The following is a 27575-nucleotide window of genomic DNA, read 5'->3' as shown; positions in this document are numbered from 1 at the left end:
ATATATCTTAAAATCAATTAAGTTTCGATTTTGAATTTGTGTTTTCTATATCACAATGCCTATTATTCTACAGCTGGCTTTTGCAGAATAGCCATGGCCTTTGATGAAATTTTACACCATGTGGGCGACAGTGGAAGATTCCAGATTTTGAGGATTGCCTTTTTCATCATTTTTTCTTTGCTGTCATCCTCTCATGACATCATGGAGAATTTTACAGCAGCCACCCCTGCCCATCACTGCAATGTAAAACTTCTTGACTATCCCAGATCTGAAATTAACATCACTATGAACTTAACTACTGAGGTTCTACTGAAGGTCTCTATCCCAATGGGTCCAAACCAGAAACCTGAGCAATGCCGACGCTTCCGGTACACCCAGTGGCAATTCATAGATTCCAATGTATCAATTTCTAATGACACGGAGCTTGAGACTGAGCCGTGCCTGGATGGATGGACATATGATCACAGTGTTTTTACTTCTACCATCGTTACAGAGGTAAGATATTTTACATCTAGTGATGTCTAGCGAATTGACTATGGAGCCCTGGCACCGAATACAGAGATGTGAGACAGTTTTCAGAAAATATCGAGACCTTGGAAGGGGATGAGAAGGTGTGTGTGTGTGTGTGTGTGTGTGTGTGTGTTCATGCAACCTTGAAAGAGAGATACATTTTCAAAGTTAAGATTTGCAAACTTTGATCATTGACACATATTTATAATCCCTTTATTTGTACTTCATATGGATTTCCCCCATATAACACCATCATTCTACCAAGTTTTTAACTGGATGTGTTGATTGCATTCAGATATATGATTAGTAGTGTATCTTCAGGACTTGGCTTATTTGGGTGAATAATTTAAATGTAGTGTTTACTGTTAGGCAGTGTTATTTTATATCATGCTTTTAGGGAAATTTCTGGTTAATGGCATTGTCTGAAAACAATCATTAGAAATTCTAATTTTCAGCCAGGCGGTGGTGGCGCATGCCTTTAATCCCAGCACTCGGGAGGCAGAGGCAGGCGGATCTCTGTGAATTCGAGGCCAGGCTGGACCGACAGCCTCCAAAACAATACAGAGAAACACTGTCTCATAAAAAAAAAAAGAAATTCTAATTTTCCACAAAAGCAAACAACTATTTAGAGTGATTTCCAAGGATGGCAATGAATAACATTTATAAAACACAAGCAGAAGTTCTCAGAACTAAAACATCTTTAAGAGGTGGGTTCTGGAAGTTACCATCCATATATATGCTAGAATGTGTGTTGGCTTGGTATTTTACAAATCTTGAGTAGGTAATCACAGCTGCTGTGACTTCATGAATTGGATAGCTGTGACACGTTCAGAATATAGAGTTTCCCCTGAAGCTTTGGGGGCATGCAGTGGTTAGCAGAGATGTAAATACGTTATATTTAGGGTTGAACAATCAGTCTTCTTTTCTAAACTATTGACTAATTGTGTGTCTCTCCAATTGCTGCTGCTTACTGCTTCAAGAAGCTTCCTGGGGCAATATCAAGAACAGTTAGGTCTATAGGTGTACACAGAAATATTTAGATGAGTTTTAGTTTATTCTTTTGATGTGATAAATTTATAAAAGAAAGTTTAATTTGGCTTATAGTTTCAGAGGGTTTGAGTTCATAATGGAGAGGTGAAGGAACATTTGAGAGTTCACATCTTGATCCACAGCCATGAGGCAGAGAAAAAGAATTGGCAATTTCATGGTTCTTTTGAAACCTCAATTTCCACTCCCAGTGCCATAAGTCCTCCCACAAGGCCACACCTCCTCATCCTTCCTAAACCTTTCCACTGACTCAGAACCAAATATTCAAGCATGGGAGTCTTCGGACTCATTCAAATCACAACAAGAAGGCAATTTGACATTATTATCATTGAGTAAAGTAATAATAACAGGTTCTGCCATATGGCCTATGACCACCTTAACCCTGAACTTTTGACCTATATTAAGTAGGCTCTCCTCTAGGGCCAATGACAAGTCTAATATAAGTCAACAAGGAAGTAAACAGTGTCAGTGTTAAAAATTAATTATAGACTTCTTCATTATCCATCAAGCATACTATTTGGTTATAATTGAGGCTTCTTTTCAAATACTATATATAATTATTCACATCATGATGTTTTTTATTCAATCTTTTACAGTGGGATTTAGTATGCGATTTTCAGTCGTTCAAATACTATGCCCAAGCCTTCATTATGGCAGGGCATGTGATGTCTGGTTTTGTGTGTGGCATTTTTTCTGACAGGTAAGTTTCTTTTTTTTTGACAAAGACCATTTATAAAACTGATATGACAGACTATATATTTTATTAAAATTATGATCACTGAAAGAATCTAGGCAGACTGAATACAGTATATATGATGGGTATGTTTCAAAGACATAAAAAAGCTTTGGAAGATTACAATCAATATTTCAGGCTCCCAATAAATGTGAACATTGAACTGACCAATAAATAATTGACAGGTGGTAGATGGAACAATGTAAGGGAGCAAAAGTGTGACAAAATGTCAGATAGAAAACATGATTAATGAAAAAATAGCAGAGATTTAGTAATGATATAAAAAGATAGGAAGCTGCATTTATAAGAACTGAATTGTCATTTTCTTCATAAGCTTGGTGTACAGGATGGCCAGAAAATTGTAGCAGCTAAAAAGCTATGTGCATTTTCACATTTAAAAATTATATAGTGTGCTTAAAGTACTCATTAATGAAAATTAACTTGCTTGAAGTCTATATGAAAGTGTATGGCTGGATGCTAAAACATTTGAGTATGCTAACTGCTCAGAAAAATTTCTAGAAAGAAAAATGTAGACTAAAGAACAGTTTAGATAAATACTTATCAACTAGATGAATAATGGGGAAGACTTTGAAACAAATGGGTTTAGAATAATTTAGTGTTGTTAACTTATGTTAGTTATTAATATTAATGAGGAAGTATGGTGATGTGTTGTTTATAATTTATTAAAGCCACTGGAAATAAAAATAGCAAAGCCGTCATACTAGTTACCCAGGTCTCAGAGGACAAAGGCAGACGGATCTCTGTGAGTTCAAGGCCACCCAGGACTACATGAGATTGAATTAGTCTAGAAGAGTAACAGAGCTCATATCTTTGATCCCAGTACTTGGGAGCTGGAGACAGGAGTGATATGGCTGGGCAGAGAAATGAATAAAAGGAGGGGGAGACGGGAACCAAAAGCTTTTGTCTCAGGATTCACGGAGACAGGGTTGCCATTTCAGCTGGGTAGAGGTTAAGATCTACCGCCTTGTCTGCTTTGCTTCTTTGATCTTCAGCATGAAGCTTGAACCCCAATTATTTGCCTCTGGGTCTTTTATTTTTCATGTTATAAGGAAGGTTAGAATTCAATTAGTATGTGTGAACATTCTTTGCAAGAAAGAAGAAATGGTAGCAAAATAGGTGAGGCTAGAGAGATGGCTTAGTAGGTAAGTGTGTGTTTGCTGATATTTCAGAGGATCACACTTCATTTCAGATGCCCTATTCTTGTCTCCATGGGTACCTGCAATGATCTCACACACACACACACACACACACACACACACACACACACAAATAAATATAATTGTTTAAAGAACTTAGAATATACTTGGTGTGCTGACCAAAATAAGAAATAGAGAAATGTGCCTTATTAGATACATAATGACAGTGACTATATGGTGATATTTATGTAAAGATATGTGACTTAGTTTTTTTTTTATGGTGGTATAGGCTCTCAGAATGTGCTAATGATGTGTAAATGATCAAATGTCGGAGTTTTCACTACTTTAACTACTGTTACTATAGGTTTGGAAGGAAACCAACATTGGTGTATTCTTGCTTGCTCTATGGGATTTTGGGCTCCTGCTGTGCCTTTGCCCCAAATTTCACCCTTTACTGTGTTTTAAGAACCCTGTTGTCTGCCTCCATAAGTAATATTCTACTCAACTCTCTTATCCTTGGTAAGTTTGCCCTGCTCTGTACATATGCATTGCCTTTTGTTCTTGAAGTCATCTTTATTAAATTCTGTTGGATAATGAGCTGGTTGGCTTTGCCATATTGACACAAGACTCTTACGGTAAGAGGGGACCTCAGCTGAAATGCCCCCATCAGAACAGACTGCAGGCAAGTATGAGGGACATTTTCTTGATTAATGATCAATTGATGAACTAGGAAGGCCTAGCCTACTGTGAGTGGTCCTACTGCCATGGAGTAGGTAGTCCTGGGTTATTCAAGACGACAGGCTGAGCAAGGCGAGGGGAGTCAACTAGTAAGAAGTCCTGCTCCATGGCCTCTGTTTGGTTCCTGCCTCCACTTCCCTTCGCGACTGCCCATAAACTCTAAGATGAAAGAAACCCTTCCCTCCCCATGAGACTATTGGACATGTGGATTAACACACTAAAGCAGCAAACTGTTGTTTCTTCTTTTAGTTTTAGAAGAAACCTCATCACAGTGGCACAGCTCAATCGTAACGCTCAATGGGCTAGCCTTTAGCGTCGGCCAGGCCATGTTTGGGGGATTCGCGTATGTTCTTTCAGACTGGCACATGCTGCAACTCGCCGTGGCCTTGCCTCACTTCGCTCTTTTCGTCGTGTTCTGGTATGTGCGCTTTGACACACGCACTGCACCGTTAGACTCTGCTATGTGCACTTTGACACACGCACCGCACAGTTAGACTCTGCTATGTGCGCTTTGACACACGCACCGCACCGTTAGACTCTGCTATGTGCACTTTGACACACGCACCGCACAGTTAGACTCTACTATGTGCTCTTTGACACACGCACTGCACCGTTAGACTCTGCTATGTGCACTTTGACACACGCACCGCACAGTTAGACTCTGCTATGTGCGCTTTAACACACGCACTGCACAGTTAGACTCTGGTATGTGCACTTTGACACACTCACCGCACAGTTAGACTCTGCTATGTGCGCTTTGACACACGCACCGCACAGTTAGACTCTGCTATGTGCGCTTTGACACACGCACTGCACCGTTAGACTCTGCTATGTGCGCTTTAACACACGCACTGCACAGTTAGACTCTGGTATGTGCGCTTTGACACACGCACTGCACCGTTAGACTCTGCTATGTGCACTTTGACACACGCACCGCACATTTACACTCTGGTATGTGCGTTTTGACACACGCACCGCACATTTACACTCTGGTATGTGCGTTTTGACACACGCACCGCACATTTACACTCTGGTATGTGCGTTTTGACACACGCACCGCACAGTTAGACTCTGGTATGTTCGCTTTGACACATGCACTGCACAGTTAGACTCTGGTATGTTCGCTTTGACACACGCACTGCACAGTTAGACTCTGGTATGTTCGCTTTGACACACACACTGCACAGTTAGACTCTGGTATGTTCGCTTTGACACACGCACTGCACCGTTAGACTCTAGTATGTGTGCTTTGACACATGCACTGCACAGTTAGACTCCAATGGCTGTAACGCTTGGTGGCCTTGCTGCGTCTACTGAGGAACGTTTTGCCATTCACGTATTTATTTTGTGCCATTTTAGATACTATATTCAGAGAAAAATAAGTTTAGAAGACTTAGAGAAAAAAATCAGTAAAATTTATAAAATTAAGTGAATGGTGGCTCAAAATTTCATCTTCTGTATCACTTGGCTTTTCGTTTGATTCAAGCCACAGGAAGAATCCACTGACATGGCAGCCAAGGTCAGAGATGATTGAAAGTAGATCTTTTTAAATCCCTTTTTAAGGAGATGTAAAATAGTCTGTTTTTTTTCTGACAGCGACTATTCCTGTATTTTTTCAAACAGTAATTAGCCTTCTCAGGAATAAAGCATAAGATACTGCTTTAAATAAGTAATATAAAATTTAGTAGTACTTTTAATTTGGAATAGATAACATTTTGTATTTAAAACATGTGAATCTCAATTTAGCGTCACATATTGAAGTAGCAGAACTTTTTGAATTAGAATACCATGAAACACACTTGGATTTTGAATAATGGAATCTTTACTCCTCTGTAAAAATAAAAATTTTGTTGTTTTCCTAGCTGTGAAAACATATTAAAAGGCTTAGGAACATTGTATAACTGGGGTTCATGAAGAAATTGAAGGTTGGTTAAATCTTGGTATGTTCTGTATTGGCAGAAGGGATCATAGCTGAAAGATTTTTCTTTTCTTGGACCTGTCTTTGGACCTTAATATGACCTTCCTTTCTATTCATCTTTTAAACAGTTGGGGGCCAGAATCAGTCAGGTGGCTAATGGCCACTGGGAAAACAGAACAAGCAATAAAGGAACTACAAAGAATTGCCTCCATCAATGGAAAGAAAGACATTGCACATAATCTAACTTCTGAGGTACTAGAAATATGTTATTATTATCTTTAAATTTCTCACTGTTATCAACTAATAAAAACACAATGAAATTATAAACGTAACCAATAACTAGAGGAATTTGGGATAGACTTACACTAAAGACATATTATTATTACCTCATAGACAGAGTTTCTGTCCCACCTAGTCCCACAGATGTGTAGGCCCAAATAAACACACAAAGGCTTATATTAATTACAAACTGTTTGGCTGATGGCTTAGGCTTCTTACTAGACAGCACTTCTTAATTAATAGCCCATAACTATTAATCTATGCATTTCTAAATGGCCTTATCTTACTGGATAATGCCCAAACCTGGTACTACTTTGGTGGCTACATAGCATCTCTCTGGTGGTTCACTCTCTATGTCCTCCCCCAAAGTCCTGGTAGCTGCACCTATACTTCCTGCTTGGCTACTGGCCAATCAGTGTTTTATTCATCAACCTACAAGAAAAAATATATATATACACAGAAGGACATATCCAATAACTAGAAGAATATGAGATAGCTCATATTAAAAAGATTTTTATTAAAAATTCTTTTTAATTAAAATATATCATTTCCCCTTTCAATATCCTCCCTCCAACTCCTCCAATGAAAATCCCATCCAACTCTGTCTTGAATTTGTTGTCTCTTTTTTCTTTAATTGTTGTTACTACATATTTACACCTGAATATATCAGTACAATCTGTTCGGTCTATTTACTGTTTCATGTATATGATTTCAAGGATGAACATATAGTATTGTATAACCATTAGGAAAGTCATTCCATGGAGATTATTATTTCTTCCACTTTCAGAATTCCTCGCCTAAGGCTTTTTGTCTTGGTGGGCCTTGTGAAAGACATGTCAGCGTGTCTACTGATGCTGTTCTAGTCCTGGTCTTATATAGGCAGCCATATTGTTCAGGTATCATGGGTAATGCTCCCCTGTTATTTCCATGAGACACACTAGCACAGCAGACTTTCTGACCCTCTGGTTCTTATTATCTTTTCTCTCTCTCCCTCTTCCTTGATGTTCCCTAAGCCAAAATTGTTAGAGATGTATTAAGGTTATTTCTGGTTCAGATTCACTAAGTCCTATGTGCAAAATGCATGATGTCTACAGCAATATGGAATTGCCTTCAACCTCTAAGGGGCAACAAAGGCAACATCCACAGCCTATCCTGTATTGGAAGTCTCTGAAACTGCATTAAGAACATATTAAAAATTTGCCAGCAGTGAACATGGATGTACAAGTGCCCTTTAAAAATATTCCTGAAATTTGTGATTTCTCAGCCTTATCTTAAGATTATGTTGAAAGGGTGAAAGGAAGTGAGTAGAGGGATGTGTTCAGGTGTTTCCTAAGTCCACAGTGTGTGCAACACCCTGGACATGGAAGGGAAGAGGGTGCACAGACTTAGTAACATGATTTTTAACCTAGTAATACATTACAGTCTATGTGCATGTTTTAACATTTTCTAAATGGAAAAGGTGATCAAAAAAGGTCGTTTTTAAGAATTTTATTTTAAAAATGTACCATGGAGAAATGATCTCCTCTTGGGAAGATTCCCCTGTCTCAATTAGATATTCAGTACCAAGTACTCATCCCTGAGGTCATATGCACCCAGACAATGTTATAGGTACTGAGTTTATGGTGTTTATATGTACAGGAATACACACACATACACACACACAAATAATTCACATAAAATTAATAGGAATGAAACAATAAAAAGTTAACTGGGATCTTTCTAGTAGCTAGTTAGCTAGGTACATGACTTGATTCACCATGAAGCAGCTATTAATTGATGACATGTAATTAGTACAGTGGGGATTCTTCGGTAGTGTTTGATAATTGTCACTCATTTTGAGCACCACTTAGCCAGTTATAACTGTTTCAGACCAGACTGTACCAATAGTTGTTAATAAGAAACAAATAATCCATGAATTATTAGAAAGTAATTTCTTTAATTTTTATTAGGAAACCTTTCATAACATATAATATATGCTTGTTCATTTAAACATTTTAAAATTTAGCTCCATCTTTTTATTTATTTTTTTAAAACATCAATTGCATTTATTTCTTATTTTGTGTACATGTGTTGGGTTGTGCACTTTCCAGGAAGAGTACCAAGAGGTCAGAAGACAACTTGCGACAGTCAGTTTTAGACTTGAACTGTGGGTACTAGGGTTGAAGATAAGTCATCAGGCTTGCTGGGAAGAACTTTCACCTTCAACAATTTTGCCAGTCCTACTTTCCTTTTGGATGGTTTGGGTATAATCCATGCTGCTCTGGTTTGTGAGGAAATTATTGGTGGTATATGACAGCATAGAGGAATGGAGTTTAATTTGTGAGGATTTGTTTCAAACTTTTATTCAACCTAAGTATTTTGACTCGATCTTTTATTTCATGAAGGCTTTGCTATCTGAAATTAAGGAAGATGGAAATTCAACCAGCAAACAGTCCCGAATGAAGGACATCATTATTAATCCCACTCTTCGTAAAATAGTGCTTTGTCTTTCCAGTGTAATGTGAGTAGTTTACCCCTTCCTCTTCTAGCACAGTCAGCTGCTTCAGCATCATGCTATACCCTTGGAGGAATGTCTGGGGTAAACAAACATCCCTCCCTTTATTCAAGACCAAAATACAAATATTGTGGGGAAAGATAAAAACAACTTATGTGGATCGTGTTTGTTTTTTATTAATGCTTCATGGGATGTTTGCAATTTACAGGGACTGTAGAAATGTAAACACGAAATTAAAAGAGCTCAAGACCAAGCAGCATGAACTTTTGGCCTTTGTGATCTTCGGTTGTTCCAAATGTGCATCTTTGCAGCACATTGGGCAATTACATGAAAACAGTGGAGAGACAGACAGATCATTGCAAGTGATAATACATTTCCATAAGACAACCCAAGTTAAAATTACACTTATTTTCCAGTGAATTTACTCCTAGTCTAAATTTTAGGACAAGAAGAATGACCTCAGGAGAAATTATTGACTCTCCTAAACATGTACACATTGCACAATAAACTCTTAGACTAGATGAAGGGCTGCAAGAGGCAGATTTGGAGCCCAGGCTTTTCTATACGGAAAACCATCACTAAAAACAGCTTCATACTTCTCACCACAGTATTAGATAAATAGATGAACAGGCATCAGAGGAACTCTCCAGAAACATAATTCTTTAGCATTTGTACATTCTAAACACATTAAATAATCTGGACGAACAGGCTGTTATATATGCTAAAACTGAAATGTAATACAAAAACATTCAAAGATATGTTAAAAGTACCATAACTTTATGTAAAAGGAGTTCTTCATTAGTCTAAATAGTAAAAACCCGGAGTCAGACATAGAGGAAAATGCTGAGAGATCAGAGGGAAGAAGGAGCAAGCCACAGTCACACCTTACCTTCTAGTGCCTCAGCAGACAAGAGAGCAAGTTCATGTTTCTTCCTGCCTCGATCCTCTCTACCCAGCCATCTCACTTCCTGTCTGTGCCCAGCCATATCACTTCCTGTTTCTATCCAGTCACTTCACTTCCTGTCAGTCTGTACAGACCTATAGGCCTCTATGGTTAGCTAGTGGCAAGCTCCATTTTCTGGCCCCCAGACAGGTTTTATTTGCACAAGCAAAATATCACCACAACTTACTGACACTCACATTTGGGGGGGGGGGTCCAGATCAGTCCCATGTTAGCCTCCCCGCTGTCAGTCTGGGGTCCAAGAGCTCTCCCCTGTGCAGCCTATGGGGCCTTGAGCAGTGGATCAGTGTCTATCCCTGGAATACAAACAGTCATCGTGTGCCCATAGCACAAAGAGGGATGCTCTCTTAGCCTGGACTCTTAGGGGAATGCCTGGACCCTACCCCGAGTGAAATGACAGACTCTAGATATCCCCTATGTGGAAGGAATTGGCAATAGGGTGGGAGGCTGGGGGGGGAAGGGGAGTGCGGGAGGAGGGGAGGGAAAGGGAACTGGGATTGACATGTAAAACAAGCTTGTTGGCTTTACGGACGCTGTAACGATACGCGACACACAATTACGGAAAGTGAAGCTAAGTATTTTATGTTGAAAATTACTCACACGATACCAAACCCCAAGAAGCCCAGCAGATCTCAGCTAGCGACTGGACCGGAAGCCGAACTCCAGGAAAAGAGAGCGAGACTTCCTGTGCGCTGTCTTTTATGCCTTCCCCGTAACGCCCCTAGCCATGCCCAAAAGTGGGCTTGGCTAGTGACGTAGTTCCGCCTACGTATGTATACATCTTCACGTCCAGCCGTATACGTCTTTAGTCCTGCCTAAAGTGGGTGTGGTTAGCGGTGTGGTAAACCGCCCTTTTATTACCTCATCTGTATGCGCCTCTAGTAAGTCACATGTTTAATGGCGGCATCAGACTTCCTCCTACAATTCCCCTTTTAGTCTAAAAAAGGACAACTAACTTGTGTCCATGAACAAAATGTATCAAACATCTATTCTATCTAAACCTAAACTTATCTTAAAGAAACACCCAAATATGAACACCTCCTTCCAATCCCAACTCTAAAATAATGGAAAACTAACACTAACAGGTGTAAACTTATAATATCAATAGTAGGGAAAGGGGGCGTGGAATTCTCAAAACTACTTCCTGCTGAGATGGGACGATGATAATCTCATGGGGACCTGTGAAAAGAAAATGTTAGTATAATAAAATCTAAGTAGATCAGACAGTCTCAGTATGGCAGGAGATGCTTGATTGAAGTTCCTGACTGGGGTTCTAGTGTTGATTGAAGCTCTGGTCAGATTGTAGAAGATGTGCTATTTCCGTTCCTTGGTCTGGAGTTGTGTCGAGTGATGTAGTTTCAAGCCAGTTTCAGGATAGTGCTTGTCAGGTGGAGTCAATGATGTGGGGCAATTCGGATGCCTCCAGTCGAATCAGGTGAAGTCAAGGAAGTGGATCCTCATTCTCTTTCGGAAGCAGTTGAAGATTGCTGTCAGGAAATCCCTTGTTCTCTGGAAAACTCAAACATTAATGTTAACAAAGAAATATTTTAACTTTCATATGTATGCATACAGAAGAGGTGACAATAGGGAAGATGGAAAACCTGGAGGAAATTAGACTGTTCAGAAAAAGAAATCCACAGATAATAGTCCCTCATTTTATTTCTTCTGTCTTATATCAATGGCTCTTTGATATAATACAGAAATTCTGAATTGTATTTAAATAACATGCTTGGGTTTAGAGTAGGAGAGCCAATCCAACTCCAAAGCCAGCTTCAGTTAAATGAATGGGAATTGAGGTATGTGAAGAAATAAAGATAAAAGGATACTATGAAGAAGCAATATAGAGAGATTTAGACTTTGATACCACACAGTGTGTGTTTGATGGTCCTCAGGGTAGCTATTCATTCTTCTACAGGAATCCATATGTCCAGTATTCTTTGCTGAGTTTACCTGTGAATACAAAAAACAAAACACTTCTCTTTCCTTTTAGGAGGTCCCTTTACCCATGGTGGACTATGAATTTGTAGATGGGCTGTTATCTTCCTCCTCCTGAAATGTTTTCTGTTCTGATCGAATTTTAATTCATTTTGATGGAACCCAAATCTTTTCTTCTCCTGTGGAAACAAAAGCATAACCCCTTCCCCAACGTAACACATATCCTGGTTTCCAGACTGAGGTCATAACATCCTTAAAATACACCGGTTGGTTCAGTTCAGAAGTCTTCTCTGTAGTCCAGTGTCTTTCTGCTGCAGTTTGTCCTTTTTCATCAGCATTAAGAAAATTCAACGTTAGTAAAGCATTGTGTAACCTGTGTCTAGGTGTCTTTGTTTTCCCTGGCTGTTTATGAAGCATCTCCTTTAAGGTTCGGTTAGACCTTTCAATTATTGCTTGTCCTGTGGGATTGTAAGGTATACCAGTTACATGTTTTATATTATAATATTTGAAGAATTGTTCCAATTTACTGGAGACATATGCTGGACCATTGTCAGTTTTTATTGTTTTAGGTATACCCATAACAGCCATTACCTCTAAGAGGTGTGTAATAACAGAGTCAGCTTTTTCAGAGCTGAGGGCAGTAGCCCATTGGAAGCCTGAGTACGTGTCTATAGTATGGTGTACATATTTCAAACTGCCAAATTCTGGGAAGTGAAATACATCCATTTGCAAAAGTTCATTTCTGTGAACACCTTTAGGATTACAACCTGCTGGTAATGGAGTTTGATTGTACAATGAGCAACTGGGACAATTTCTTACTATTTCTTTGGCTTGTTGCCAGGTAATAGAAAAATCCTTCTTTAAACCTTTGCTGTTAACATGGTGTTTCTTATGAAATTCTGAAGCTTCCAACACATTACCTACTAATAAACGATCAATTTCATCATTGCCTTGTGCCAGAGGACCTGGCAGACCTGTATGGGATCTGATGTGTGTTATATATATAGGATGAGTCCTGTTTCTGATGATTTCCTGCAATTGTAAAAACAATGAGGTTAATTCTGTATTATCAGGAACAAATTCTGCAGTCTCAATGTGCAGGACAACTCTTTCTGCATACTGAGAATCCGTGACTATATTGAGAGGCTCTGTAAAGTCTTTAAGTACCATCAGAATGGCATATAACTCTGCCTTTTGTACGGAGTTGTAAGGGCTTTGAACAACTTTACTTATTTTTCCTGATTTATACCCTGCTTTACCTGATTTGTTTGCATCCGTGTAGAAGGTAAGAACTCCAGAAATAGGTGTTTGCCTCACGATACGTGGAAGAATCCAAATTGTTTTCTTTATGAATTTGATTCTCTCTGTTTTGGGATAGTTATTACTAATACTTCCCAAAAAGTCACTGCAAGCTATTTGCCAATACTCATTATCCTTCCATAAGGAGGAAATTTCCTCATTCGTTAAAGGTACAATAATTTCAGCTGGGTCTTTCCCAGTCAGTTGACGAAGCCTTAATTTACCTTTTAATATCAAATCAGATATCTTTTCTATATATGTTTTCAATTTTTTATTTTGTTTATGTGGCAGAAATACCCATTCTAGAATGATGTCATCCCTCTGCATTAATATTCCTGAGGGGTATTCTCTAGATGGTAAAATAACCAGAATACAGTCCAGATTTGGATCCACACGGTCCACATGTGCTTCTAATATTCTCTTTTCTACCCATTCTAATTCTTTTTCAGCCTCAGCTGATAGTACTCGTGGGCTGTTTAGGTCTTTATCTCCTTTTAAAGCCATTTTCAGGTGTTTTAAATCATGCCCTTCTACACCAATAATCGTCTGTAATTGAGAGATTTCTCCTAATAGTTTTTGAAGATCATTAAGAGTCCGGTAACGATCTCTTCTGATCTGTACTTTCTGTGGTCTAATTTTCTGAGCATCTATTTTATAACCTAAATAGTTAATAGAATCTCCTCTTTGTATTTTTTCTGGGGCAATTTGTAATCCCCAGCGAGGCAAAATTTCCTTTACTGCCTCAAACATCTTTTCCAAAGTATCCTTATTTGAATCAGACAATAATATGTCATCCATATAATGATATATTAACGAATGTGGAAATTTTTTACGAATTATTTCTAGAGGTTTATTCACAAAATATTGACACAAAGTTGGACTGTTTAACATACCTTGAGGTAGTACCTTCCACTGGAATCTCTGTACCGGACGGGAATTATTATAGGTAGGTACTGTGAAGGCAAACTTTTCTCTGTCGTTTTCTTGTAACGGTATGGTGAAGAAACAATCTTTTAAGTCTATGACTATAATTGGCCAATCCTTAGGAATTAGAGAAGGTAACGGCATCCCAGGTTGTAGAGACCCCATAGGCTGAATTACCTTGTTGATGGCTCTAAGATCAGTAACCATTCTCCACTTACCAGACTTCTTCTTGACAACAAAAACAGGCGAATTCCACGCACTAGTTGATTCCTCAATGTGTCCAGCATCTAGCTGTTCCTGAACTAACTTCTCCAAAGCCTCTAACTTCTCAGATGTCATAGGCCATTGACCCACCCAGACGGGTTCATCTGTCAGCCATTTTAATGGTAGAGCTTTTGGTTGCTCTGTAGGTTTGGCACTAGCATCTTGCTTCTGCACAGCCTGTACGTTTGGCATCTGTTTTCTGTACTGTCTTACTATATTCTTACTACCACTAAGAGCTTGTCTATAATTCCTAGCTGATACAGGAGGAATTTTAATCTGCGTATTCCATTGCTGGAGTAGATCACGACCCCAGAGGTTTATAGCAATATCTGCAACGTATGGCTTTAACCTTCCTCTCTGTCCTTCTGGCCCAATAAAGTCAATCCATCTAACGCTCTGTTTAACTTCAGATAGGGTTCCGATCCCTAAGAATTGAACATTAACCTCTTTTAAAGCCCAGTTTTGTGGCCAGGACTGCTGATTAAGGATAGTGACGTCACTTCCGGTGTCCAGTAATCCGTAAATCACCCTATTATTTACCTTAACCGGAAGTTTGGGTCTATGATATTGTATAGAAGTTTGCCAAAATATATGTTTTGTATCTCCTCCTGATGTAATTGATTCATCCTCTGGAGCTAATGTATTATCCAGTGCCGTATTATTTACAATGGGCAGTGGATCTTCTAATTGTCCTGGGAGAGGCTGTCCTCCACTGTCACTGGGAATGACCGGATAATCTTCCTTTTCTAATTGTCCTGGGAGAGGCTGTCCTCCATTGTCACTGGGAATGACCGGATAATCTTCCTTTTCGGGGCTCCATGGAGCCCCGGAAGCCCGTTTCCCTGCTGCAAAGATCTACCTTGTCTGTCTATTGTGGAAAAGCATTCATCAGTCCAATGGCGCCCCTTCCCACACCTCCTGCATAGACCAGGAGGCTTAGGCCTTCTGTTTGATATATTCCTGGTAAAAGCATTATTTCTAGGAATGCGTTGTCTACAGTTCCTACTAAGATGTCCTATTCTACCACAGTTAAAGCATTTTGCATCTTTACGCCTATTTAAATTCTTTGAGATTGCCTTCCCTACCCATGCCTCTATATCATCACAGGTAGGGTATTTGGCATCCTGGTGCCTCCTCAAACCTGTAGAAATAGCTTCACCTACCCAAGCTCCTGTATCCTGACTTTTACATTCCAGGTTCGCTGTATGCAGAACCCATTCCTCCAATGGCGCTGATCTTATTTTTAATGGCCAAATTACCTGCCTGCATTGAGGATTCGCGTTCTCATACGCCAAAGATTCTATAAGAAGACGCCTGGATTCTGGGTTCGCTACCTGTACCTCTACTGCTCTGGATAATCTCTCTAAAAATTCAGTGAACCTTTCCCTTGGGCCCTGTAATACCTTGGTGTAGGGTTGCATTATCTCTCCTGTTTCACAAACCTTATCCAAGGCATTTAAAGCAGCTGTACGGCACAAAGACAACATGTGCTCGTCATATGCAGATTGAACCTGCGTGTCAGCGTAAGGACCCTCCCCAAGAATCTTGTCTTGGGGTACTTCATGACCCTTCTGCAATTCCTGAATCTCAATTGCTTTTGCTTCTTGCCTCCATAAAGCTCTCCATTGAATTTGGCAAGAATTTTCGAGTACTGCAGAGGCTAATTGGGCCCAGTCTTTTGGGGTTACTTTATTTACAGTAGCCCATGAGGTTAGGAGCTCTCTGACAAAGGGAGAATGAAGACCATACATGACAATGGCCTCCTTAATATTTTTTAGATCCTTCATCTGTATAGGCTCCCAGTGATAAGCAATGGGACCATTTGATTGTTTTTTCGTTGCTGGTTTTTCTGATACAGATACTGGAAAAACCATAGGGGAACGCATAGCAACCTTAGGGAAATCATTCCGGCATTTGAGAAGCTTTGGGAAACTCCTGTCCTGACCTGTTGCCTGTATTTCTGATTCTGAAGTATCAGATTGAGCGTCTTCTAAGTCCTGCAGTCTATTCATCATTGTTTCTCTGAGCTCTTGAAGTTCTTGGGACAAATGATTTTCTAAGGATGTCATGGAATCTTTCATTTTTTTACATTCATCATTTACATGTGATTCCAAATTTCTAATATTCTCATCCTTAGCAAGTACCTCAATAGCATGTAAACTGCCTTCAACAAATGATATTCTATCAGTTAGTTTACCATTGCTCTCAGACATGGAACAATTCTTTTCTGCTAGCATTTCAATTTTATGTTCCAGTCTTTGTAATTTGCTAGTGAAATCATCAAACATGGAACCGTGTTTGTCGTTAAATATTTCCACATTATGTTCCAATTTTTCAATTCTATCTATGGAACACATTTTTCCTGAAAATAATTCAATTTTGTGTTCCGTCTCTTTAAACCTGTTCGTCAGACCTACATTATCATTTTTAATATCCTGAATATTTTCTACCAACCCTTTCTTACTCTCCTGCAATGAATTTTGCATTTCCTGAATCCTTTGTATTAAGATTTCAAAACTATCCTGCGATGACTGCATGACCTGTATAAGTTTATTCCTATTTTTGAGCCATTTCATTAACAAAATTATATTGATTATGAAGCTAATAATCACCATCATGGGTAGGAAGCACCTTTCAGGTAGGTCCTCAACCCTTTCTAAAATCCCATCCATACAAAAAACAAGAAAATTCTTAACATCCTGCATCATAGTGTTAGCTGTTGACATTGTATAAAGCAGTTACGTTTGTTACCAATGGAGTAATTCAGGCCGAAATCAACAGGCTGCCAGCGAAAGAGCACGTGGCCGGAGTCAGCTGGCCGCCAGTAAAACAGCACGTGGCCGCGAGAGAAACCTTGGAATACCTAACCTTACCGGCAGGTAGAAGGTGCTGGTTCCTGGCGGCAGGAATCGTGCCTTGCCGAGCGAAGTAGTGAGGAACTTAGCGAAAGGAGAGTCCACGTGTGCCTGGTCGGGCCGAGAGAAGCCCTGGGTCCCGATTCCAATCCCACTCCTGACACCAAACTGTTGGCTTTACGGACGCTGTAACGATACGCGACACACAATTACGGAAAGTGAAGCTAAGTATTTTATGTTGAAAATTACTCACACGATACCAAACCCCAAGAAGCCCAGCAGATCTCAGCTAGCGACTGGACCGGAAGCCGAACTCCAGGAAAAGAGAGCGAGACTTCCTGTGCGCTGTCTTTTATGCCTTCCCCGTAACGCCCCTAGCCATGCCCAAAAGTGGGCTTGGCTAGTGACGTAGTTCCGCCTACGTATGTATACATCTTCACGTCCAGCCGTATACGTCTTTAGTCCTGCCTAAAGTGGGTGTGGTTAGCGGTGTGGTAAACCGCCCTTTTATTACCTCATCTGTATGCGCCTCTAGTAAGTCACATGTTTAATGGCGGCATCAGACTTCCTCCTACACAAGCTATTTAAAATTAAAATAAAAAATGATTAAAAAATATCACCACAACTTTATGCTTTTTAAAGAAAGAAGTTACTATCTCCCAAACAGTAGAAAAATGAAGAGACAAGCTTATTTTTGAAGTGGTTTAGTCTCTTGTAAAAAGTACATATTAAATGAAAACACTGCTACATTGATTTTTAAATTATCCTTATTCCTTCCATTTTGAGTTAATACTCATGACTATATTTCTTTTTTCGATTATTTAGGTAACTAATTGAAAACACTTGTTACCCTTCCAGAGGACCAGCATTTGGTTCCCAGCCCCCATATGGCAGCTAACAACTGTCTGAAACTCCAGTTTTAGAGGATCCAACACACACTCTCCAACCTCTGCACATACAGAGATACATGCAGGAAAGAGACCTAGGCATAAAATAACATCATTTAAGTCAATTTAAGTTGGTGTGATATGTGATGAAATGATAGAAATCTATGTTTCTTAGCTTATATGTAAAATGAATTCAGAAAACTAATTTTTGAAGGAGCTTATAATCATAAAATTTTATTATTAAAATTTTTAAATGATCTAATAAGTATACCAGTACATACATTGGTCCATTGCTCATGTATATTAACTTGTTCTATTACATTGTATGTGTTATGCACAATTAATTATTATATATAGCCATTATAATGGATATATATAGCATAATAATTTCAAATGTAAAAATTATCACAATTTTGAAAATTTCAGGAGGCTTATTTCATAGTGCATTATATTTTAATTTTAACAAAACTATAAGGCAATGTTTCTTAAAGATGTTAAACTCCAAACAAATATGATTTTCTAGAAATTATGCATCTTTTTATCCCATCCCACTTCAGTTGAAGAGCAGTGGACTAAGTTAAGAATGTTCTCAATATAAATTTACTTCTATGAACTATATTCAACTTGTGGATAATTTTTATCAATATGTTATTTCATGTTTTTTTCTAAGTAGCTTCTGTGATATTATAAAACTCTATTTTACTTAATACTTGGAATATTTAGGTCTAGTTGTATCTTTGAAGGAAATAATGATCCAAGTAAACACACTCACACACACACACACACACACACACACACACACCATAATAAAATGTTTTGATGCCTCAGTGGGTTGAATGCCTCTATATGCTTTCTTCCAGTTTTGCAGAAATGTTCAGTGCTTATGTCATCATTCTGGATATTCAAATTTTGGGAAAGAACATCTTCCTGAATCAGTTTCTTCTAGGCGTGGTGGACATATCAAGCAAATCACTGACACTTTTTATATTAAGAAACATAAGACGTCGACTTTCAATTGCTTTTTCACTCCTTGTAACTGGAAGTTGTGTTATCATCACCATATTTGTTCCTGAAGGTGAGATTTCCTCAGTGTTTAGAATCTTATTATAAATGTGTATCCATGTATACATGCATAGACGAGCACTAGACCGCGTTTGTTTAAATATTTATTTTATATAGTTGTGTATGTGTGTGCACTTATGCGCATGTTCATGCTACGTATGAATGTGTAGGTAGGTGACTGTGGATGACTTAGGAGGACAGACACACTGGGTAGCCTAGATATGGAGTTATAGGAAGTCAGTCATAAGGTGTGTGATGTGGGTATTGGGAAAGATTTCTGGCCTTCTGCAAGAGCAGTAGGTTCTCCTAACTGCTGAACTGTTTTCCCAGCTCCCTAATTATTTATTCTAAAAGAAATTTCATGTTTTAAGATCCATTCACTTACTTATTTATATGAAGACAGGAGAAGGGATACAATCATTACAAGTAATATTTCCAAAAGAAGACAGTTGACAATCAAAGTCAAAATGTATTACTCTCTCTTATGAGATTTATTTCTAGGTAAATTTCAGGATAAGAAAAATGACTACAGAAGAGATTATATGTATGGATTGCATGGTGAATTCTTGTACCATGTTAAGACTAGGAAGAGGGGACCTGAGCCCAAAAATTTCTATGTGGAAAATGATGTGCCCCACAGTGGACACGTAGTGGTCAAAGAAGAGCTTGCAGTAGCTGGTTCTTTCCTTCCACTACGGGGGCTTCGGGACCAAAACAGGTCCTAAGGCTTGACGGCACCTTTACCAGCTAAGTCTTCTCACCAGTCCTATGTTTCTATGATTGGACATTTCAAAGACTGTGAGTTCCTCAATAGTAAGAATTACAACTTAATGGGGTCTTTTAAATTTGCAAGCTCTACACCAAATTTAACTAGGAATTCATTGTGTATTATCAATTATGAAAAAAACAGGTCTATATTAACAATATATGCTTGTCATGAAGATATCATGAGGGAAGGGCAGTGACTACAAACAAGTAGTTTATTTGGTGAAGAAATGCACAAAAAGATGTATTAAGAAGTGGAAGGAGGATCTGTGGTTTAGAAAATTGGTGTCATTGTGTTAACAACCTGTAAATAATGAGGGGGTAAGGGATGAGGAGGAATTGGTTAATGTGTATATCATTATCTTAGTCTAGTAAGTATTCTATAGAAGCTTGTCACTAATAGAAAAGGCAGGCTTCTAATTGGACACTGTTGGAGTATTTATATAAATAATGTAAAGTTGAAACCACGGGCTGTGATTAGTATACACTGGAGACAGGTAGGATCAGGTGAATGGAAGTTTCCTTAGAAAGAGAAAATAGGGTGTGTAATGCCCATTAGCTCCTTTTTGATGTTTGGTGGTGACTAGTCCCTGACAAGAAGTAACTAAGAGGTTTATTTTCTCTGATGGTTCAAGTTGAGATAGCCACCACCATGATGGGGAAGACGTGGTGGCCAGTTGATGCATGAACATGTGTGGGGAAGACACGTTGGCCAGTTGATGCATGAAAGTGTGTGACTAGAAGTCTTTACCTTCTACCATTTCAGTGTAGTAAGAAACCTAGAGGGGACTGGGCTATTAACCTCGAATCTCCAATGATGCGCTTCCTCCAGGGACATAGTCAACCACCTGAAGCTTCCACACCCTTCTTTAACAGTGCCATGAGGTGTGGAACAAGTCTTCAAGCACATGAACCTGTGAGGAATCATTTCACATTTAAACTGTAACTGTAAGCATTAAAGAAATATTCTGGAAACCAATTCTTAGACTTGGAGATTCACTGATGCAAAGTAAGATCCTTAATATTTTATGAAACTATTTTAGAGAGATTGCATTTTAAAATGGCAAGGAGGGGAATTTTATGACAAACAGTAAAAGTTAAGACTTACATGTTTTGCATCTGTCAACTACTTTAGTATGTGTTTCACATGTAAAATGTATAAGATAAGGAAGAAATTGTTTCTCATGCTCAAGACAGGGGAAAAAGTATATGTTTGTTCTCTGAGTATGCTATATTTAAGACCATAGTTAATTCCAGAGATAATGTCTTATTTGTCCCTTTAGTGCTATGCATACAGAAGAATTTCTATCAACTATCATATGTCAGAGATCAAACTTCTTCCCAGCAGTTACTTACCAAATAGGCCTTCCAATTTTGCTATATACTTGTGCAGATTTCAGGGGCTTTACCTGACTGAGGTGACACAGGATTGAAGAAATAACAGAGAAGCAGACAGTCAGACACACACACACACACACACACACACACACACACACACAAAGCTGGGATCAGGTAGACTGTGCTCTTTGATGGTGAAACTGCAGCACCTTAAGAACTCACTGTGTTTATTGCATACATAACACAGAGGTAGGGTGATTACATGCAGCTAGACAAGCATGTGGGGTTATCACATACAGACAAACATGGAGGCAGGGTAAATATGTGCAGCTAAATAAGAAGGTAGGTTTGGCTAACCTCTGTAGGATCACCCTCTGCAGAAGAGAGTCTTCAGGCCATGCATATCTTGGAGGGAGAAAGCAATGGTGGACACTTCCTGCACACACTATCAACATTTTCTCACAGTCTAGAGGAAGCCTTTGCTGTCTCTGAGAGTCTCGCCCTCCATGGGAGGTAGGCTTTCCTGTTTTGTCATGGGTCTGAGGCAGTCCTTGAGATGGCCTGCTCATTTCCACAGGACACATTCATTTAGGATGTCATCGACCTAGAATGATGATCTATTACCACTCTCGTTTCTAAGTATTCTGTTCCTATTTCAGTTGCTGTCTTTGCCCATTTTTCACCCAAGGCATTTGAAATTTTGCTGCACAGTTGTAGAAGTTCTTTAATATCGTGTAACTGTCAGATACGTGTTTGTTCTCATTCTGTAGGTTCCATTTTCACTCTTTTGGAGCTCCCATATATTGCTCCATATCTTTGAGGAACATTTCATATTTCATCAATGAAAGTGATGTTGGCAGTGGATTTTCATATATGGCTTTCATTATGTTGAGACAAGTTCATTTTAAGCATGACATCTCAATTTTTTAAAAATAGAGTTTTTGTTGATTTGTTTATTTTTCTCATATGCAGGTTTGTTTTTATTTTATTGTTTTTCCTGTCTTATTTTTCAGACATCTATTTTGTTTCTAACGAGAGAGGACAAGAAAGGGTGTGGATCTGGATGGGTGGGGATGTAGAGGGGACCTAGGGGGAATTAAGGGAGGGAATATAATCAGAATATATTTTCAATAAAAAAACAGTGTGTGATTCCAGATAATGGCTTAGTGTTTAATACTCTGAAAAGATATTTGTAATTCTTTTAATTTAGACACCAATAAATATTGATAAAACAATCGTTTTCTCCCCTTCACTTTGTTTGCAGAGATGCATATCCTGCGCCTTATTATTTTCTTTTTGGGAAGAGGATTTTTTGCAGCTTTCACATGCATAAGTGTAATCTACACTCAGGAGCTGACCCCAACAGTACTCAGGTAAGTAAAGGAACTGCAATGCTTCACTTTGAATACCGCTGGAAGCATCTAGAAATTTTAAATGAGCAAAAGCAGGTGTCATTTTAAATGGCATTTCCAGCATTTGTCATGCGTTAGAGAAGATGCTCAGCTCTACTGCTCTATCTGTGAAGTCCGTTTGATTTATAGCGTGGCTTAGCGCCAAAGTGAATCCTGATGTTTAGTTTGGATGACCTGTTTTTTTTTGTTTGTTTGTTTGTTTTCATGAGACATAGTTTCTCTGTATTGTTTTGGAGGCTGTCGGTCCAGCCCGGCCTCGAATTCACAGAGATCCGCCTGCCTCTGCCTCCCAATGCCCGACCTATAGCCCAAATTTCACGGAGGCATTTGCTCAATTGAGTTTCCCTCCTCTCCTATGACTGTAGTTTGTGTCATTTGGACACAAAACTATCCAGCCCAACCTGTCTGAAGGCAAGCGGGATATAAGTGATGTGACGGTGGGGATGTGTCTGTGTTTAGATGCCTAAGTCATAAAAGTAGAAAACGCGTGGGGGGGGAAGAAAGAGATAGCAATGATGTTCACATGACGCGAACACAGAAGGCTTGGCAACCGTTGGGGGAAGAACAGGTTGATGGGGGATGAGGAGGGGAAGTCGTAGGAGAGTGATGGCGACAAGGCGTTATTACATACACATGAAAACATCTCAAGTAAACCCAACCCCTCCTAAGCTAACTTAACACATAAAATGAACAGAAAGTGTCCCCCCACCAAGAATATTCAGAGATGAATGGTTAGCATTTTGGGAGCAGTCAGAGGAGTAATTTAGCTGGTGAAAATATTCTGTCATGTTTTCTCAAGTCCCTCTCCATCTGCATGCTTTGAAAACTGTGGCCACATACAACTTTCAGCACACAGACTGCTGTTGACTTCTTACTCTATCTCTTAAATTAATAATGTGGCTTAGCCTACTGCTTTGCGTCTCTGATGGCTCAAGGGAACACTTACGTACAAAATAAGAAGGCACTTTCTTGAAGATGTTTTCATGTTCCGAGGTTTCTCTTTCTTTCTCTCTATGGAGTGCCTGGCTGGCTGTGGGTCTCTGTATTTGTTTCCATCTGGGGCTGGAAGAAACTTCTCTGATGATGACTAAAGAGGGTAATGCTCTATGAGTATAGCAGAATATCAGACTCATTTTATCACAACTTTTTTTGCTGTGTTCCATCTCCTGGAGTGGATCTTACATCAAATCAAGCTTTGTTTGGTTACTCACAAAAGCTTTGTTCTTCTGTTGCCTTTGCATACCTTGCAGACGGGACATCATTGTAGAACAAAAGTTTTGTGGCTGGGTTGGTGTTATGTTTATGTTTTGGTATTGTGTAGGCTACCTTCTTAGGCCAAGGACACTGGGAAGAAGAGTGAAGGTTTACTTTACTCTTGAGATTTCATTTTTTGAAACATTTCATCTAAATTTCTATAGGAAAGTGCCATTAGTCAGGTATTGAATCTCTAACTTTTAAACTAGCTATGCTAAATTTTTCAACAAAAGTCCATATACTAGGGCAAAACTTACCTGAAAAGAAAAAGAAAGAAGGCAGTAAATTTAAAATGTAAATAGATTTTAGGGTTTCTTTTTTAGTGTAAGTAAAGGAATAAATAAATACTGGACATTACACACTAAAGTATTATTCTTTTTTATTTTAAATTTAAATTTAATTCATCTTACTTTTATCAAGTAACCCTAACATTGTACTCCATGAATATTGATACAATATCTGTTTTGCCCATTTTAAAGACAAGCAAACTAAAAATAACAGTAAGCTGTATATTCTGTGGACAACAAAAACTGTAGCTTTAAACACCTTATAATATGCCAAAGAAAAGCAGAAATCTGTGTCCATATGGAAATAATGCTCTTTATGGGGCTCTACAAGGCAGTATGAATAGCACTGAATGCTGGGAAAATCTACATTGGCCATCGGTGATTTTGCATAGCTGTACTGAATATGACACAATAATACTAATCTTGTAGATTCAAGTTTTTCATTTCTGGTCTATTTTTGAAGGTCAACTCTGTCTGGTGTTTATAACATTGCTGCCCGAATAGCAACAATATTGTCTGCACTAGCACTTGTTACTAGGAAGTATTTTATACACCTTCCTATGATTCTCTGTGGCATCATACCCATAGTAGCAACAGTCAACATCTATTTTCTGCTGGAGACTTTAAACCTTCCACTTGCTGACACTGTCAAGGATCTGGAGAAAAGGTGCGCTCTTATGCTGTTGTACTTTTGTGGGAAGGTAGGATGTGTAATTTTAAAATGGTTTATGATTACATGGTAGACTTATAGATTGTAATTTGATAAGGTTAAAACTAGAATATTTTGGTTAATTTTGCTAGTATGTTTGATAATACATGAATACTTATTATAAGATATACAACTTTGATTAGTTTTTACAAAAGTAATTTTAGTAAATGCTTATGTATTTAAGTAATAAATCCCCTAGCCTATTGATACATTTGCCATTGGAAAAAAATGTTTATTTATCTATCATTTCATATAATGTCTGACTTGGAATGCATAATTTCTAGATTGCTTGCTAGACAATTGGATACATTTTTCATATCTGTCTATTATTTATCTAGTTAGGTACATATATATGCATATATATATTCTATGAAGTTGGAAATAAATTTGTGAAAACACATAATCAGAGAGTGTTAACAAAAGAATAGATATGGAACCCAAATCATTTGAAACCAAATGCTGTTTCATTTTGACTTTTCCTAGTGGTCTTAAATGGTATATGCTAAGCATTATCACTATAAATGAGTAATCAAATTTAAGTTTTCCTATGTATCTGTGACATAGCCGTAACTGATAAAGTAACAGCCATGTTATTTACACCTCAATTTAAATAATTACTTCTATAATTTGTAGATCCTTAAAGCTTTTAACACAAAGTTTTGATGGTGATGGCCTTAGAATTGAGACTATGCATGTATTATTTACCAGAGGACATGATGAAATAATCTTTTCCTAAAACATCAATTGTTGACCTGGTGAACAGTGAAGAATATAATAAGCATTTCCTATTTCGTCCGCATGGAAAATTAAAAGGCCTTTAGGAAGAATTTAGTTTGTATTTCCCCTTGTAATCAGCGTTGACACCTGCTAAGGTCTACAGTGCTTCTATGATTATTGTATAGATGAAAAGCCTGTGCGTGAAACAATTGAAGTAAGTTATTGAATGATCTCACACTCAGGCAATATGTTAAGTTTCCATTTAACTTGGACTTTGATGCCTTTTTAGGATTACAGAGGAAGATGCAGCAAAGCACTTAAGTTATTGAGATAAAACACATTGACTCACGTGTTTTGCTGCTTAGATGAAGAGGCTTATTTGTCTTAGACTTTCAGATCACAGCCCATGGTTAAGGGAGGTCAAAGCCAGAACTCAGGCAAGAAACTGGAAGCAGAAATTATGGAAGAATGCTATTTACTGGGTTGCTCTCTGGCTTTTGCTTAGCTATCTTTCTTGTACAACCCAGGACCCTGCCCATGGAATGATACTGCACACAGTGGGGTGGGCCTCCCTACAACAACCCCACCCTCCCCCCACAGACATGTCCATAGGCCAATCCGATATGGGCAATCCCTTCTCTGAGACTCCCTTCTCAGGTGAACATTGGCTGTGTCCAATTAAAACTTAAAACTAACCATGACAATATTCACATATGTATTTACTCGGTATCAGTAAAAATGTTTCTTTCTTAAAACTAAGAATACTATATATAGTACCTTAAATGTCATGTCCACATGACAAACTTGTTTTCAGATAAGGTCATCTCAATGTTTACCAGAGTCTCAGATGTCAACATAATGGCTGGCATAGATCTGCTGACATGCCAGCTGTCCACTACAGTCTTTGATCTTTAGATTGTAGTTTTCAGACCAACATGACATGAGTGTTTCATGTTACATGAATCTTATTTAATAAAGTGGGTATTATTTGGGGGAAGTATTACTTTTCTGATGTGCTAAAGAAATGAGTATAGAAGTGAGGTATAAAGCTTTTGAATTTTTTTTTATTTTAAAAGTCTGTTTTTGAATAACTGTGTAAGTTGCATGTTGCTAGAGATCTTCTTTCCTGCCAAGTCTGGCTGCCACCTTTTGGTCCCAAATAGACATACAAAAATGGTATATTAATTATAAATCTGTTGGCCGATGGCTAGGGTTTCTTAATTGTTAACACATCTCAGCTGGGCGGTGGTGGCGCACACCTTTAATCCCAGCACTCAGGAGGCAGAGGCAAGAGGATCTCTGTGAGTTCGAGGCCAGGCTGGAGTGACAGCCTCCAAAACAATACAGAGAAACCCTGTCTTGTAAGACCAAGAAAACTTATTAACACATCTCTATTAATCTATGTATTTCCACGTGGTCTTATCTTACCAGAGAAGGATCCAGGACTGCTATTCCTTCCTTTGCTACATGGCATCTCTCGTGGAGCCTTTCTGCCTCTCTCCTGATCATTCTCCTTGTCTCTTAGCCCCCCTATATGCCTGCCTCTATCAGCCAATCAGTGTTTTATTCATCAACCAGTAAGAGAACATGCATACAGAAGGACATCCCCCATCAGTTGTATGAGTTACAAGAGAACTTAAGAGTTTCACTTGGCAGTCTTTACATTGACAATGTTAATTCAAGATTGTTTCCTTAAGAATATGTTGGGAAGTCTGAATAAATGTTTGAGGGAGATGTGTAATAGCTTATGAAGGACAAATAAACTTTACTTACACAGTAGTATAACTTTCTGTCTGTTTGTATGTCCATTCATCTAACCTTTTTTTATTCATTTGATTCCTGGAACAGACTGATGAACAAAGGTGTCAGTAAAAAAAAGGGGCAGGACTTCCTGGAGCACACAGAGTGCTAAAGAATCTGAAACCCACAGGATTTCCACAAATGTAAACCCTCTTCATTCCATTCTGTGCCCTCCAGACGTCACTCACTGACAGAGGTTCATAAATACACTTGTTGAACAGCCCTAATGC

The 27575-nt window shown here is 38.6% G+C and overlaps 1 protein-coding gene across 1 annotated transcript; it reads left to right on the top strand.

The window, feature by feature from the left end:
* The first annotated feature begins 93 nt into the window (after positions 1-93).
* On the top strand, positions 94-27575 carry LOC101824204 (solute carrier family 22 member 22-like). Its single transcript, XM_040730642.1, has 10 exons — positions 94-495; positions 2154-2257; positions 3812-3966; positions 4435-4603; positions 6232-6355; positions 8767-8882; positions 18862-19076; positions 22431-22539; positions 24583-24786; positions 27394-27575. Exons 1-10 carry the CDS (start codon positions 94-96, stop codon positions 27455-27457), a joined length of 1662 nt encoding a protein of 553 aa, XP_040586576.1. The 3' UTR covers positions 27458-27575.

The sequence above is a fragment of the Mesocricetus auratus genome, unplaced genomic scaffold (genome assembly GCF_017639785.1).
Source record: "Mesocricetus auratus isolate SY011 unplaced genomic scaffold, BCM_Maur_2.0 Super-Scaffold_100023, whole genome shotgun sequence".
In the NCBI taxonomy this organism is placed as follows: Eukaryota; Metazoa; Chordata; class Mammalia; order Rodentia; family Cricetidae; genus Mesocricetus; species Mesocricetus auratus.
The sequence above is the reverse complement of the archived record's forward strand: the minus strand, read 5'-3'. Positions and strand labels throughout refer to the sequence as shown.

Coding starts and splice junctions, on each gene's coding strand:
- LOC101824204 (XM_040730642.1), top strand. CDS start 94: ATGGCCTTTGATGAAATTTTACACCATGTGGGCGACAGTGGAAGATTC. Junction 496..2,153: donor CTTCTACCATCGTTACAGAG/GTAAGATATTTT, acceptor AATCTTTTACAG/TGGGATTTAGTATGCGATTT. Junction 19,077..22,430: donor CACCATATTTGTTCCTGAAG/GTGAGATTTCCT, acceptor CTTTGTTTGCAG/AGATGCATATCCTGCGCCTT.